This window comes from Erpetoichthys calabaricus, chromosome 13, assembly GCF_900747795.2.
Source record: "Erpetoichthys calabaricus chromosome 13, fErpCal1.3, whole genome shotgun sequence".
Lineage (NCBI taxonomy): Eukaryota > Metazoa > Chordata > Cladistia > Polypteriformes > Polypteridae > Erpetoichthys > Erpetoichthys calabaricus.
Window position 1 is genome coordinate 96,873,447 of NC_041406.2, and position 17,481 is coordinate 96,890,927.

Sequence of the window (17,481 nt, forward strand, 5' to 3'; positions counted from 1 at the left end):
TGCCTAGCCTACCAGAAACAGCAATTTCATACTGTACTCACCATTTAATTTGACATCTTTGGGCTGCAGAAAGGGAGGAGGAGGAGAATTAAATGGAAGGTGGTTATTGTTTGGAAGGAGCCTCCTTATACAAATCTTTTCTTTGTAAAATTGTCGAGATGGTGGATTTTGACATGCTGTACATATTAGCGAGATCAGTCACACGAACACCACTCTCATATTTCCGCACAATTTCCTTCTTCATTTCGATTGTGATCGCTTTCTTTACCTTCGTTACCTTCTCTTCCTTCCTTAGCAATTATTGAAAAAAATTATATAAATCACTGCACTGACCGAAATTACGTCCACAAACACATCCATCTGGGCTCCGACTGACGCTTACATACGCTCTCGGCTGTTTGTTTACAATTGCGCAAGCAGATACACGTGACCACATTCAGGTCGTAACCCAAGATGTTGGTCGTAAATCAAGTTGTTCGCATGTCAGGCCGGTCGTATATCAAGGGTCGACTGCACATTGAAGACACAAAGAGTTTTGAGAATGTACAGCATATACAATTTGAGTACCTGAAGCAGATAACCAGGCTGTTTTTAAGAACCACTGGAATGAGAGTTTGGGATGACTTAGCTATTAGGTCAGAAAACAAGGCTGATGGCCTCAATGCCCCCCCACTGTATTTAACATATTATGCTCTAATGGAATAACAAGTGTAAAATACTTATGGTGTATGTTGACTTAGGAAATGGGGAATGTTTTCATTTAAAGTAACGGCAAGCGAGTGCCGTGTGTCATACTGGGGCTGCCCTTCCTCCTTACTACTCAAAAATGTTGACTTAATCACAGAAGCAAAATATTTGTCTTCCTCCTGCACATACTGTAAATGCATATACACATTGGAATCCTTCATTACTGCATGTGAAGGTGATGAAACCAACACAGATATACCATAACATCTAAGAAGTGGGATAGGCCGGATGGAGTTTATTTAGGCTTCCAAACAATAAAACTGAATATACACAGGAAATAAAAATGAGCACAATCTGCTGTACATTGCCATAAAATCTTTTAAAAATAAAAGCAGTTTCTACATAACATACATACATCAGAGCAAAAAATAAAACCAACAAATGGCTCAAATGCAATCATTTGAACCTGGCTTATGTTCAATCTCAGACATTCCAATTTTCAAATGCATATTTTTTATTACCTTTTATGACCATACTGATTTAATAATGAGCAGCAGCTGTACAGTCCACTGAGCTCAGACTTGCATCAAGCAATCAGTGTCATACCACGTGAGGGACCTTTCTATGTTCTTCCTCCCTCTTTCCACCACACTCATACCATACTACTGGAAGCCTTGCTTGGTCGGGTTAATCGTCCTTTAGCCTAATTTCTCCATGCTGTAAATAATGATGAAGGCTAGGATAGCCAGGCCTATGGACACCATCTTCAGTCTTGAATCTTCCCATTGCCACAGTGTCTGCAGGATGCCAGATGAACTGTGGGCGTCCTTGGACTTCACTCCATCTTGTTCCACGGCAGGGAACTCCTTAACAAAATAAATTAACAGTTGTGAGTGAGGTTCTGAACATAAACACCAAAACACATCTTGGAAACTGTGCAGAGGAGTGCATCCCAGGGCATAACAACATATCCTACTCCAACAGACTCAGAGAACTAAACCTGTCCAGCCTCAAGCAGAGGAGAATGCGTGGGGACCTAATCCAGGTCTTTAAAATTCTCAAAGGCACAATAAAGCAGAATTAATTCAACTTAAGGGCTAATCACGCATTCGAAGACACCAGTGGAAATTAAGGGGATGTGCACTTAGGACCAAACTCAGGATCACTTCTTTAAGCAAAGAGTTGTGGGAATCTGGAACAAATTACAGAGACATGCAGCTGAAGCAGAAAGCTTGATAACCTTTAAGAAGAATCTGGACGAGATATTAGAGCAGCTTAGCTATTAGCCAAACAAATAAGCTTGAAGGATTGAATGGTCGTCTCCTGCTTTGTCAAACATCTGATGTTCTTTTGGTGTAAAACATCAGATGTGACAGCCAAATGCCTGTGATACCAGTGTCCTCTCAAAGCTTAACTAGTTTTGGCTCTGGCTTTGGACTGCAAAACAAATGGAAAAACTTGATAAAGAGCCTGTCTTACGTCTAAACCCCATTTTTTAGTATTACCACTGTGCCACAATGCCACTTGAACAGAAGCAATATAATATTCTCAACCCAGTTCAGGGTTGGCAACACTGGGTCAAGGCAGGTTGCCAGTCCATCACAAGGCTCACTCATACGCTATAGAATTTAAAGTCACCATTTATCCTAATCAGGCCATTTTTGGCAATGTGAGAGGGAAAACTGGAGAACCCCGAGAGAAAGACGCACGCCGGCACAGGGAGAATATTCAAACTCCACATCAACACCAACCTGGTACAGGATTCCAACCCAAGGTGTAGGATCTAAATGGCAGAGGTTTGAGCAACTGCACCACTATTTTGCCTTCCTGAAGAAATTCTCTTATTTTTAATCACATATTTCACAATGACCTGCTCCCATGTTACTGTAGGTAGCTGCATCAGGAAATTCATAATTACACCTCCCTAAGCTAACTGTTCTTACTGTTTATTGATACTGGATAGTGGGGGCTGAAGTCTTTCCCAGTTGCACTGGATGCAAACCAGGTGTTCCACATTTACTGCCATTTGCAGATCTTCAGCCTCTAAGCCATTGATACTGGGATTTAAAATCCTAAATGTGGCATCCTGAGCCTGCGGTCCTTCACACTCATTAGCATGCTTGTTGTTTTGTCACAATTCAATAAAAAAATAATGCTTTTCTTTTTAAATTTTTGAATGTTTAAGTCTCCCCCCACCTTTTTATTAATTATCTGTTTGTAATGATATCATACACCACCATTTTTGAACAAAATGTCTATGACGGTATGACCTATGCAATGTATATGCGTGACATGTTGGGTATCTTTAAAAGAGCAAATCGCATGCTCAGAAATTGTCTTCTAACAAACCAGCACAAGACAGTTTTTGGAGTGTTTTTGCGTTATCAAGGCTTGATTTGCAGCGTGGCGGACGCCTCATCCTTGTATGTTTCGGGGGAACAAGTATGGACAGGAACGCTAGACGGCAGCCCCCCTGGGTGGTAGCGGTGCCTCGGACTCCTGCAGGGCTTCATGGGAGATGGAGTTGGATACAGCCCTGTTGGGATCCGGAGGTGCCGCTGCAGCTGTTACTGAGCCCGTGTGGGCAGTTCTTCAGCCACACCCAGAAGTGCAGCCGGAAATTGGGCAATGAGCACCTGGAGCACTTCTGGGTGACTTACTGTATATAAGGGGCCAACAGAGACTACGCGGTAAGCCAGAGACAAAGCTTGCTGGGAGAAGTGGAGGAGAAAAGAGAAGACAGAGAAAGCATTGTGTGCAATCGTTGTACTTATTGGGACTGTGTTGTGCTTGTGGGAAACGGGGAAGACAGTTACAGAAAAGGAAAATAAAACATTTGTGCTTTATCAGTGTGCCTCCTGTGTCTGTCTGTGTCGGGTTGAGTGGCTGCTGCACCCTCTGTCTTTGTCACAGCAGGTTTTTTATTTTTTATAAAAATTCCCAACCTGGCCCAGAATGCTCTCTGTCTCACTAACAACTGATATGAAAAATTGAAAAGACCATAAAATGTGTGTGCTCCACAACTTGCTGTATGCATGTACACTGCGGCCACTTCTGGCAGGTGTACAACAAAGTATTCCAAATGTGACTTGAATTCCAGCACCAAGCTTTTACGCTCAGTTTGGTAATGTGGTCAAGTGCCATCCTAATTCTCTCATGTGTACTGACTGCTGCTCTCACTCGACTTTATATGCCGACATAATTTTGGTAGTGTAGCTGCTGGTAGCTTTCCTAACCTGCTGCAATGCCTAAGAAAAGAAAAGCTGACAAAGACAGAACACAGTTTTAAGAGAAATTAAAGGCAGAATATAAAGTTGCGACGAGTAGAGAGGCACCAGTGTCTTGTTTGTAAAGATAATGTAGCAGTAGTTGACTGTTTAGATCAGAGGTCACCAACTCTGATCCTGGAGGGCCCCAGTGGCTGCAGGTTTTCATTGTAACCCTTTTCTTTATTGGTGATCTGTTTTTGCTCCTAATTAACTCCTTTTCCTTTCATTTTAATTGGCTTGCATTTGAAGACTCAGACTCCTCAATTGTTTCTTTTTCCTTAATTAGCAGCCAAACAATAACGAGATACAAAATGAGCCCAAACAGGACCAGCAAACTGTGGCCATCACACAATATATGAAAATAAAGAAAGATGAAGCTCTGAGGAATGCTGATCTGTTCAGGTCCCTGAAATATTATCACAGTGCTCTTAGGAAAGAGGAAATCCACAATTTCAGAAATGTCTGCTATTGCACTATGAGAGCGACAACAAGCCATGGAATTAGAGAACGAGTTTAATTAACAACAACACTTGGCGCCTAATTACAGCAACTGGGTGGAGTGAAATTGGTTTGCCGTTTGAGGCCTTGACTTAGTTGGTCTTCTTTTGTCTCGCTCACTTCAAATTTCATTTCTGTTTGGGTGCCACTTAGAGAAAGAAATAAAGCAATTCAGAGGAGCGATGAAGGTTAACAAATCTTAAAAAACAAGTCAATTAAAATGATTTCAAAAGAAGTTAATTAGCAGCAAAAACAGGTCACTAATTAAGAAAAGGGTTAGAATGAAAACCTGCAGCTACTGGGGCCCTTCAGGATTGCACCCCGGTTTAGATATTTTGGTCCACATTGGGTATATGAAGTGTTATTTTTGTCCCACAGTAAAACTGAGCTTGACGCCCATGCTTCATGTGTTTGATCACCGTTTGCCCGGATACTCTTCCAGAGCCTCTTCTCTATGGGTCACTACGCCAGCTGTACAATATTCCAGGTGGCATAGCTTTCAGATTGAGGTTCAGGTTCAGCTCTCCCAAGCCACAGTGCCAAGTAGGCAATGATCTGAAGTAGCATGCAGTAAGTACATTTTTATTCTAAACAATAGAAAAGATATTTGCAAAATGTTCAGTGGAAGTTTGCAATTACAGCTCATCCTTTCAACAATAAATCCCAAGATCGAAGAGACCCTCAAAGGCAAGACTTTTATTATAAAGCAGCTTTTCATTTTTCAAGTGTATGCTGCATCTCCAAGACATGCTGGCCTTCTGCCTTGAGAACCTCAGACTTGGGGCTTGCTATCCAGCTTTTCCATCCTTTATAGCTGCTGCCTTTTATCCTCGAGCACACATTTCTTGAACTTCATTACAGTCTGTTCCTAGCATAATTGATAGAGCTCGGAAGCAGTGCTTTGAGCTCGATTTCACCCTGTTTCTGTTTTATATGGTAAGAAGACAGGCTCGATCATAACACTTGTCTTGATCACACATATCAAAGAAATTCCTGCAGAATCTTCTTTCATGCACTGCAAATGTGAAATGACCCAAGCTGGCAGCTTCATCGTTTATCTGGTTAAAAAGAAAAGAAAAGAAAAGGACTCTGCAATACAGAATTATAGTTCTTACCTCCAGTAGCTCTTGGTACCTGCTTTAACCTTTTATCATGCATCACACATGAATGTAACTATACACATCTCGTGGAACACACAGCCATGGCTTTGGTCTCACCTGCATCTCCAACCATGCCTTACAGGGTGGGTGCCACATTTTAGCCCTAAGGCTTGACTTTTCCATGCACCGTGGCAATTTAAACCTGACCACAGTCAGTTATCTGTTCAGTTTGATTTACTTGAATTTTTCAAACTACAGTAATCCCTCCTCCATCGTGGGGGTTGCGTTCCAGAGCCACCCGCGAAATAAGAAAATCCGCGAAGTAGAAACCATATGTTTATATGGTTATTTTTATACTGCCATGCTTGGGTCACAGATTTGTGCAGAAACACAGGAGGTTGTAGAGAGACAGGAACGTTATTCAAACACTGCAAACAAACATTTGTCTCTTTTTCAAAAGTTTAAACTGTGCTCCATGACAAGACAGAGATGACAGTTCTGTCTCACAATTAAAAGAATGCAAACATATCTTCCTCTTCAAAGGAGTGCGTGTCAGAAGCACAGAATGTCACATAGATAGAGAAAACAATCTCTAGCAAACAAATCAATAGGGCTGTTCGGCTTTTAAGTATGCGAAGCACCGCGGCACAAAGCTGTTGAAGGCGGCAGCTCACACCCCCTCCGTCAGATGCAGAGGGAGAGAGAGAGAGACAAAGTTTGTTTTTCAGTCAAAAATCAATACGTGCCCTTCGAGCTTTTAAGTATGTGAAGCACCGTGCAGCATGTCGTTTCAGGAAGCAGCTGCACAAAAGATAGCAACGTGAAGATAATCTTTCAGCATTTTTAGACAAGCGTCCGTATCGTCTAGGTGTGCGAACAGCCCCCCTGCTCAATCCCCCTACGTCAGGATCAGAGAAAGTCAGCGCAAGAGAGAGAGAAGAGTAAGCAATCTAGCTTCTCAGCCATCTGCCAATAGCGTCCCTTGTATGAAATCAACTGGGCAAACCAACTGAGGAAGCATGTACCAGAAATTAAAAGACCCATTGTCCGCAGAAATCCGCGAACCAGCAAAAAATCCGCGATATATATTTAAATATGCTTACACATAAAATCCGAGATGGAGTGAAGCCGCGAAAGGCGAAGCGCGATATAGCGAGGGATCACTGTACTATGCATGTTAACTTTGCTGTTGATACACAAATCCAAGGTATGCAAAGAACAGACACAACGTTCTGAGCGTTCATTTGATGCGTCCTCTGAGCAGGTCCTCAGAAATTAACGCAACGCATGCACGAGTTGCAGTACCAGCAAAAAGTCGGGGGCGCAGTGTGCTAAAAGTTGGAATGTGATGTCAGAGTCTCTGTTTACTATCTACATGTGACAGAAAGCCACTTTGCGGATCCTACGAGATCGGTGTGCGCGCTTCGATATTTGATAAATGGTTCAATGTGGTGAAGCAAAATGCCGACATACAGATGTATTCATGGTGCTTTTATATTCAAGCGTCGCATATTCCCGATCATAATGACACGATACGTTTGAAAATTCTCACATACCGTCTTCTGTGCTCTTTTTTTTTTTCTAGGGCTTCCTCTGCTCCTGACAGCAGCAAATTGCCAGCAATAGATTGCCACACTGAGCACATTAAATGTATGATATTCCAACTCTGCCCATTTAGAATCCTTAGATTTATACTTGATATCACTTTCATGATGAAAAGCATTAAAGTATGTATATTACATTTTACAGATAAATTAGTAATTTCGTTTAAATAATGAATACTGCTAATAATTACACACATGGGGTGACACAGTGGCGGAGCGTTAGCGCTGCTGTCTTGCAGGGAGTCACGTCGCTGATATTCCCTGCCTGGAGTTTAAACATTTTCCTGCAGGGTTTCCTCAGTGTGCTCCAGTTTCCTTCCAAAGATATGCAGATTTGGGGATTTGGTGCTGCTAAAATGACGCTAGTGTATGTGTGTGCTTGTATTCACCTTGCGATGAGCCGAGGCATCGTCCAGGGATTGTTTCTCACTCGTGCCCAATGCTTGCTGGAATGGACACATCTCTGGATTTAATCAATAAACATCCTTTTCAGAGATATTGCGGTAAGGTGTCATCGGAATTTAATGGGTGTTCTAGGCAATTCACAATACAGAGAAGCCGAACATGTTCTCACTGTGATAATATCTCGCACTGCCACCTGGTGGATTCCTCCAGATTTACGTAAAGTATGAACGCAAGTATAAACACTTAAACTCTTGCGTAGCAGGAGCGTCCGCTGCAGCATGCGTCGCGTGAAGTATAACTCCGGCCTTAGACACTAGTGTTACACACCCAGGGCTGCTCTTTGCGATTCTGCGCATGTTTGCTATTTCTTATACACACGGAGTATCCCTAATCTGAATGTTTTGGATATTTTCAGATTTTGGAATATTTGCACATACATAATTAAATATCTTGGTGGGCATCCTTGATGAAGTACAGAAACGGAGCCAAATGACTCACGCATATCATACCAAGCTGTTATTATAGCATGCGTTGAAGTGACAAACATTAAACCTCAGAAGTGATGAATATGATGCACAAGGCGTATTTTAGTTCCCTTTAAAGAGGGCCAATGCTGCAAATTTGCAGTGAAGACCTTTCTTGGTCTTTCATTCATTTATATCGGCTATCTGTTGTCACAACCAGAGTTGCACAACCGGTTCTGGAATATCTCAGGCCAACCTTCACTCCATTGTGCCCGCTACGATGGGAGTTATTTGCTGTGATAGACGGCTGCACAGTCAGGATGCCTGGGACGTGTAAGGACCGTGAGAGCGTCAATACCTCCCCCGGGACACGAGAGGGCTACTGCCCTGGAGTGCAGGGGAGCCACAAGATCGGAGCTGGGAGGCTCCACCCTGTTGGGGCACGTGGCCACCGCCAGGGGATGCCCAAACGTTCCAGGCAACATGGATTGCAGCACATCTGCCACAACAGGAAGTGCTGCTAAGCCCAAAGACAGATACACCTGATGTGCTTCTGGGTCCTCATTCAGCACTCCCTTCACACCCGGAGCACATCCGGGTACAGTAAAAAGGGGCCGCCTCACTTCATTCGGAGAGTCGGAGTTGGGAGGTAGCATGACGGAGCTTGATGAGAGAGAAGTGGAGGCGGCAGGAGAAGAAAATAATAAGGACTGTGACTGATTGGTGCATTGTGCTGTACTGAGAGGAGGGAAACACAATCAGAGTGTGTTTTGGACATAGCTGTCTTGGTGTCTGTTCGTGATGGAGGCCGGTCTTCACATCGCTGACCAATGAGTCGCTACATTCAGTGTTTGTACTGTGACGCGTGAGTCACTGCCTTGTACCCGAGAGAAGATGCTGAGTCCACAAGCTTCAGGAAAAACAGGCACAGTCAGAGTCTTTATTTAAATGGGAGCTACCACTTTAATACACACAGATCTTTGACATGTGTGATCAGCAGTAATGGTACCATGTTAGTGGCCAGGTTAGACTGTTCCCCGCATCGACCATTAGCCAACTGGCACGTTACATGGTGAGGCTGTGAACCTGCGATTGCCATGGCGATGGACAAGCAGTCCCTGCCTGCATTGATTAAATATTGGTGCACCATGTAGCTGGTGGAGTTTCAGGGTCTCAAAAAATTATAATTGCTGTTTGAGTTGAAAAACAGCATTCAAGATTAAGCTGCCATATTTCCTAGAAAAGCTGGGTTTATATCGATTAAGTAAATTTGTTTTACCTCAATTGCTGGTAATAAAGCACATCTCTAAGCCACTGTCAAACACAGGGTGTTGTGACTTCCATCTGAGTAAAATCAGGCAGCAGCTAACAATAAAACAAAGAAGCTATGAAGCAAATACACCACCAGGCTAACGGCACCTACTAAAGCACTTGAAAAACACTGAAAAGGAAAAGGAGGTGCTGTGTGGCCGAGATCATAGGAACCATCCATCTTTTGTTCTGAATCAGATGAACTGGAGCTAAAAAATGAGCCCCCTTCCTGGCCGCTTACTGTGCACAAAAATGAACTTGTCTGCAGAACCAGCTGCAAAAGTCAGCTATGGCCAGAGGCCTCCAGCAATCAATGTCTCTGCCGGCACACGCTGACACCAAACAGCTGACATCCATCTATTAATGGTACAAAAGTAGTACTGAAACAAATCAATGCTTTTGGTTTCAAAGGCCGACCTAATTTCTGTCATCCTTAATAACACAGGGTGCATATAAAAATACAAAGGGGAAAGAAGAGTAAGGTAAGGGGTATAGAAAAAATGTCTGTGGACTTACACGGTGAGGATTGGAAGAGAATGGGCCTAAGGATGACCAAATAAGGTTTAATAAATAATTTAAGGCCCTTCAGTCTCATTAAATGGATTATAGTTCATTCTCAGATTTATCTCACCCAGAATGACGGTGAAAGCAAGGCGTGATGTTCGCCGTGGGCAGACACTTCATTGATCCTTGTCTGTCTTTGGCCCTAGCTTCAGTCTTCGCCTCTGTGCCTCACAAGGTATGGACAAATCGAATCACAGGTTATCAATAGCTGACTGCTGAAGCAGAAGAACTTATTTGAAGCTGAGCGGCTAGGATTGCATTATCTCTGAAAGATTACGTGCACTCAAGGACGTCGGCACCTTTTCATCTGTGCACAGATGATCTTAAGGAGGTACTTTGTTCTAGTGTGAGGTGGTGGTGGTTGATGATATAATATTATATGAAGATCCGGTACTGTATACACAGAATAGGAGCAGTGGAGGGTTCTGAGTCAGAGGTGATACAGATTTATATAACATTACCTTAAAACTTGCGTTTTCCTTACTTGAAGTAACCACCTAAACTCAAAGTAGAAATTATCAGTCACACCAAATATTGATTTGATTTAGATTTCTCTTTTGTTCATTCACTGCATTTTGTTGATTGATGAAAATAAATGATTAGCACTTCCATTTTTGAAAGCATTCTTTGTTTACAGCATTTTTTCACACCTGCCTAAAACTTTTGCACAGTACTGTATATGTGTGTGATGGACTCCTCCACACGGCCATTCACGTGGCCACAGGTCATTATATAGAATGCATTCATGTGCAAGACTTTTAGTCATTGTTTGACCACAAACTGGAATGGACAGGTCGATTAATCTAAGCAACACTGACTGCTTTATGACTTTTCATACCTGATGAGGTGCTTACAGCATCTTAGCAACAGCTTGGATTTTTACACACTATAGTCTTTATAGAGTTCACAGAGAATGGGGAGAAAACTTGGTGGTTCTGTGGGTGAAAATGACCTGTTAATGGGAAAAGAGAATGGACACGGACATTCAAGTAACAGCTCTTTACAACAGAGGTGTGCAGACTGGCATCTCAGAATACACAACACGCTGGACACAGAAGCAGAACACCATACCAGGTTGCATTCCTGTTAGGAAAAGAAGATGAAGACGACGGTACAGTGGTGCATGATAAACGAAACTGGATGACTGAACGACTGGAAGATTGCAATTTTGGTTGTGACTTTCATATTATAGGTCAGAATTTGGCTTGTTGGTGACAGAGGTCAGAGGACAATGGCCCAGATTGGTTCAAGATAACAGAAAGGCTACAGTAACTCAGATAACCACCCTGTACAACTGTGTGGTGAAAAACAACTCAAAATGCACAACATGTTGAACCTTGAGGCTAATGAGCTACAACAGTAGAAGACCATGTCAGGTTTTACTCCTTTCAGGCAAGAATATAAAGCCTAGGCTACAGTGAGCACACCCACATTGGACAGTTGAAGACTGAATAAACCTAGCCTGGTCTGATGAATTTTGATTTTTTCTGAGGCATACGGATGGTACGATCAGAATTTGGCGCCAACAGCATAAATCCAAGCATCCAACCTGCCTTGTGTCAACAGTCCAGGCTGGTGGTGGTAGTTTAATGGTGTGGGGAACGTTTCCTTGGCCTACATTGGGCTGTTTAATACCAATCAATCATTGCTTGAAGGCCACGGTCTATATGAGTATTGTTGCTGACCATAATTTATTCATTTTCTATTGGCTACTTCCAGCATGATAATGTACCCAGCATGTGACACACCAAAAGTCATCTCAAACTGGTTTCATGAACATGACAATGAGTTCTGTGTTCTCAGTGGCTTTCTCCGTCACCACATCCGACTCTAATAGGACACCTCTAGGATGTGGTTGAATGGGAGATTGACAGCATGAATGTGAAGCTGAGATGTCTACAGAAACAGCATGATGCAATCATGTCAACAAGGACCCAAATTGCAAAGGAGTATTTCCAAAATCTTGTGGAATTCAAGCCACGAAGAACTGATGCTGTTTTAGGGGCAAAAGGAGGCCCTACCCAGTATTAGTATAATGTACCTAATATGTAGCTCAGTGAGTGCTGACCTTGTGGATAATGCTGGTCTCCTTATTCCTGTGCTTCCTTTAACTGCTAAAGCTAACCTGGCCCAGCATTACTGAATGTGCCATACCATCCACGGTTATGAGCCTCTGGTCTCACATGTCTTATATAGTGGGGGGAAAAAATGTAGCTTTGAAAATAATACACCAAGGGTGACATCCATCTTGATATAAACATTTCCCCCTCTTATGCACACTCATTACATTGCACAGACTTGCCAAAGGGATTTAGGTTGTTTGTTTAAGAATCCTGAGTTTAGCTCATTTAAATTACGTGGGCGATGAGAGTAGACAATGCATTTTAAATAGCTGCCCCCATTTTGAAAGAAAAAAAAAATACATTTAAGACGGCTATCCGTCTCTTCAAAGTTTCTTGTCCATCTGTTACTGGCATGAACAATGGAATCAGGCTAAGATGGTTAATCAAACATGGTACTCAAAGCAGCGAGTAATGCAAAAACAAAGGTCATGTAAAGTAAAAAAGGCTGAATATCTCCCCAAAAATAAGTGAGAGACAAAAGCAAACCATCCATGCAGTTATGGGACTGCAGAGTGTTGAAGCCAAAGAAAGGAATACAAAAAAACCTGAGTGCACCCATGACCCAGAAATGGATTTAGTGGACTGGTGATGGTAAGACATTAGCAAAAAAAATGTATTTCAGAATCAAGTGCTCTTAAGTAAACCGCAATATGTGAAATTGAAGGCATCAGTACTTCAAATTCCAGCACTGTACTGTGTACATCAGACCACCACTGTATGGTTACTAAACCTGCCACTCGGGCAGATTCACCATTCTCAGCACATGGGGCACTTGCCTTTCAAAAAGCAAAGATAAAAAGGTGATTTTTTTTACATGGTGAATGCTGAGCACTTCAGCGAGTTCACATTATTATTTAACATATTTTAATACAATATATTAAGATATAATAATATAAAAAATGGCAGCAGCTCAAAGGCCAGAAAAATTTGGCCTGTAGTTATCTTTCATGGTTTTAATGCTGTGCATTGTCAGCCCACATTTTCACTTGATGAAGATGTGAGGTCTCTGTGACATTACTGCCCGTTACCTCCTTTCACCTCCAATCTCTTTGGACAGCAGGGACGTGATCCTCCGTTGTGCCTGCCCTTTTCTTCAGACACTAACCATGTGGCCATGACACTATCTAACCTCTCATTGCAAAGATGAATGAAGAGGTGAAGCGGTGCAGGGAAATTCATCTACCGTAGGAATTAAAAGCAATCACTAGCACCTCAGAAGAGTGGATTTCTGAGTCTGATAATGTAGTGCGCAGGTCATCAAATTGCCACATATCTTCTAAATATCTCTGAACGTGGTTTCAAGAAAGTAGGAAACTGCTTTAATTATCTGAAGTGGGGTGGATACGTTAATAAGTATGAGCCTGATTGTTACTGATTGCAGCCAAATAAATCCACGTGTGCATGCTCCGAACTCGGCCACATCACACAGCCACAGGCTCAGGCATACCTCATCGTTTATGAAGAATGCCAAACAAAGACTCAATATCATTAACCACTGATTAATAAATAAAGAAGGCCCTTCAAACTAGTGCACTATAGGAACACGGGCAATATTTCTTGAGAAAATGAATGACAGAAAGGAAAACACAAAAAGCACAGTAACAGAAGTCTAGAAAGAATGAGAAAGACACTTGAATGCTGAAAAAAATAAAGACTGGCTGACTTAAAGCTAGCGGAGACATGAAGGCACAGTGATTACCACAGCTGCCACATACAGATGCTTCCGGAAACTGGGTTTAAAACCCAGGCCAGTCGTTGCCTTTGAAGAGTTTGCACATTTTACAGATGTCCGTCTAGACTTTTCTCTAAGTATTTAAGTTTTACTCCCACTTCCCAGTACAGCAGGCACGATGGAGTGAAGATTGGCTGAGACACTGTTGACCTGAACACAAGCTGCTGATATCAACTGACCAAAAAAAAAAGTTGTTCAGTGTAAGTACGCAGCGTTGGCCCTCTTAAAAGGGGACTAAAATACCACCACTGCATCATATTAATTGTTTTTGAGGTGTAATGTGTTTGCCATTCTAATAATGGGTTGGTGAAAAGAATTATTATACACGTGAATCGTCATTTAGGTGGTATGGCTACAGTTCCCTGTTTGATAAAGGTTGTGTTAAATTCACAGTTTCTCTGAAATGCTGCATAATAATGGGTCAGAGTTGCCGTAAAAATACCGAATATACTCGTGTTTAAGTTCTCCCGTGGATAAGTCGGGGCTTGATTTTACAGTATAATTTCCGGTATTTTATAATGTCGGTTGTATAATTCGAATGTGGAAAACTCACGCTATTGGTCCAAGAGATTATGATATGCTAACGCCAACCTGAGAGAGTAACCACGGACCACACCGCCTTTTATTTCTATGTATTGTGCCTACGTGACCACACAGTAATACCCAAACTATTCCAAAGCGACATTTGCACTGATTTGTGTTTTTTGTATCTCACACTCTCATACACCTTTATCGTAAGAACATCCCTTATGTACGATATAACGTTCGATCAGAAGAAAATATGAAGCTGGCTTTAAATTAAACGTCATTGAAGTAGCGAAAGAATTTGGTAAGTGCGTTGCTGCAACAAAATTCTATGTGTCTGAGAAACTGGTGCGAGATTGGAGGAGGCATGAAGATGTAAAAAAACAAATTAAGTGTAGTACTTTTGAACAGGCTAGTAAGTCGGGGTCTGATTTTATGATCGATTTTTCGGGTTTCAAGACCCAACTTAAACGAGAGTATATATGATACACACGTTCACCTGTCAAGTTTTCTTTTATAAATCCCGATGTTTGTGTGGGAGATTCGGACCCAAGCTTTATAAATGAGACCCCAAGGTGGTTTACTGCCTTCATCTCATTCTTTTCTAGTATACTTCACTTAATACAATCTCTCTTGTGTGCAGAAATTGGTACCTACAGTGCATAAACAGCAAAATGGTAAACCTAATAAAAATATATACCTGATCAAACATACTATGTTAAACAGCCAGTAAAGCAGAGCAGTTTAAAAGGGATTTATATAAACAGCATTAAGCCTAAAAAGTCCATTATCATTATACTTGAGATATAGCCAGTTTATAACAGAAGTGATGAAAACAAAAAAAAAATCCCATTAACAGCATAAATAAAGAAAATAAAACTCTGGGGGGTCCATGGTCAGTTTAACAGAAATAAAATGTCAAACTCACAGTTCTGATGACTTTGGCCAAAATGACCTTGTGCCCAATGTTACTGGGATAAGTTCTAACACCATGATAGCTAGCCATAAAAATGCTTTGTTCAATTACAAAAAAAGCTGGGACACTATGGGAAATGCTAATAAAAACAAAAAAGGAGTGATGTGTAAATTTAATAAATATAAAAAATAAGGTATTTCATGCGTAAGTACCAACCATCTGAATTATGATTCTTGTTTACTTCTCTTGTGAGCCTTTCAAGTTCACAAAAAATAATTACAGCAAACGAGAACTCTGTCACTGACGATTCTCTCGTTCATCCTATAAGTACAATGCAGTAACAAAACATTTATATTAGAATGCATTAATTGTTTGTTTTGTACAATTTGTTTCTGGACTTATTTTAAAGAGAATCTTAAGTATAATATTTAACTAATATTTTTACATTGCTTTATACATTCAACAAGCTAGTCTCATAAAATTAAACCTTATAAAAATACTATTCCCATTTCTAGCAATTACTTGTTTACTACTTTAGTTTAACACACTTTTGTTTTTTAGTGGATGCAGCTCCTTGACTACACCCAACATGTCATTCACTGGTTCTTTCAAGTCCGAACCAAATCATTATCCAAGAACGAGGTGCACAATTCTCACTCACTTTGATTTGCAAACTGAATCATTACCCGAGAGCAAGGCACACAATTCTTGTTCATTTGATTAGTATAATCTTATTTTAATTATGTTGTCATGCATTGTGCTTTCAACAGGACAGAGTTGTAGGATATGAATTAGCAGCATGTTAAACACATAATATATATAATCTTGTATGAGCTGATTATAATTTGCGATGCAATGTGTGAATTGGGGGACGCTATTGATGAATCAAATTAATCGATTCACTTAAATAGGTAGTTTGAAAGTATCAAATCAGTACAGTGAACTAAACTAAATGGTGCAATTTATATAAGGTCACTGTGAAAATACAGTTAGGTTAATATGGTGGGCACAAGATACCCCAGCAAGGTGGCAGTCCTAGTTATGCTCATAGTCCTACCAGCTGTTTCAAAGATCTTCAGAAGTAAACCAGAGACAGTCTGATCTGACAGAGGAGTTGTCAAAGGTGGACCCTCCTAAAACTAGTAGCATTCTGAAGTGCGAAGAACTGAGTAAAAGTGCTGCTCACATATGCAAAAAGTACTCAGAAAAGTTTACAGTGAAAAAAAACTATAACAGAGAAGCAAGGCGTATTTCAGGTTGGATAAAGAACATACCTTTTCCACCTTTGTGAGTTCTTTCATTAAAACCAATGTGGCGTATCCTTATTTAATCTTAAAGGAATCTCTCCGGCACAAAAGGTAACAGTCTATACAGTTCTCATGATGGCCTGTATGACATATGCAGGTTATTCAAGCACCACTTTACAGAGGTCAAGTAGTTCAAGTAAACCAAAATTAAATATCTTTATTAAGAATGGAGTTGAAACTAGACCAATCTTTCCTTCCTTTAACTTCAAGACAGCATCTAACCCCATAGCAAACCACGACCTCGGACAAAGGGGAATGAGAATTGTGGGGATAGCAGTTCAGCCTGGAAAACCCTCAACATGTTTATCCAGTTGCTGTTGTGGTGTACCATCCATGTTGGACATCAGTAGTTGACAGACTACAGTACAAAACATATAAATAAACATCACAAAGCATGTGTGTGTGTGTGTGTGTGTATGGTATGGGGGGTTGTGGAGAGGTAACACATGCAGCTTTCAAAGTGTGAATTCCAGGAACCAGTCAAGCATAAAACGGATAAAGGATTTGGGGGGAAGATATATTGATATCACCCAAGGCTGTCAATTACATACAGTTAACCTCAGCAATAAATGCGTTAATTATTATGGAGATTGATTTTTTTAAATGTACGTTAATCATGCTAGCTGGGCCATCCAGGCATGTTCAGCAGGTGAAATTAATTCATCTCGATTCATTTCTGCCACTCATTTTTCATTTCAGTGAAACTAAAGTAATTCAAAGTTAATAATACATTAGTTGGTGAAATGAGTGAAACACAAGAGGTGAATGCACACTCAAAGTTTCATCTACAGCTGTGTGCCTTTTGTTTATGAAAGCAAAATTTCACTAAATTTGCTTAAGGGTAGCCCAGCAAGTCAGAAATAAACAACAAAAAATAAAAAACATCAGAACAATTGTGACGAGTATACGCCATTCATTCCAACAAGCCAACCAATTCTATTCAACATGATTCTCTAAAAGAACATCAGGTTGACTT

The 17,481-nt window shown here is 41.1% G+C and overlaps 1 protein-coding gene across 3 annotated transcripts in view; it reads right to left on the bottom strand.

Moving 5' to 3' along the window:
• Positions 1-962: 962 nt before the first annotated feature.
• Positions 963-17,481, bottom strand: part of cdkal1 (CDK5 regulatory subunit associated protein 1-like 1) — an 848,634-nt gene continuing 832,115 nt past the window's right edge. For all 3 annotated transcript variants that reach the window (XM_028817287.2, XM_028817286.2, XM_028817284.2), the window contains exon 15: positions 963-1,553. In XM_028817287.2, the coding sequence (XP_028673120.2) occupies positions 1,386-1,553 (168 nt within the window). In that variant the 3' untranslated portion in view covers positions 963-1,385. The remainder of the gene's footprint in view (positions 1,554-17,481) is intronic.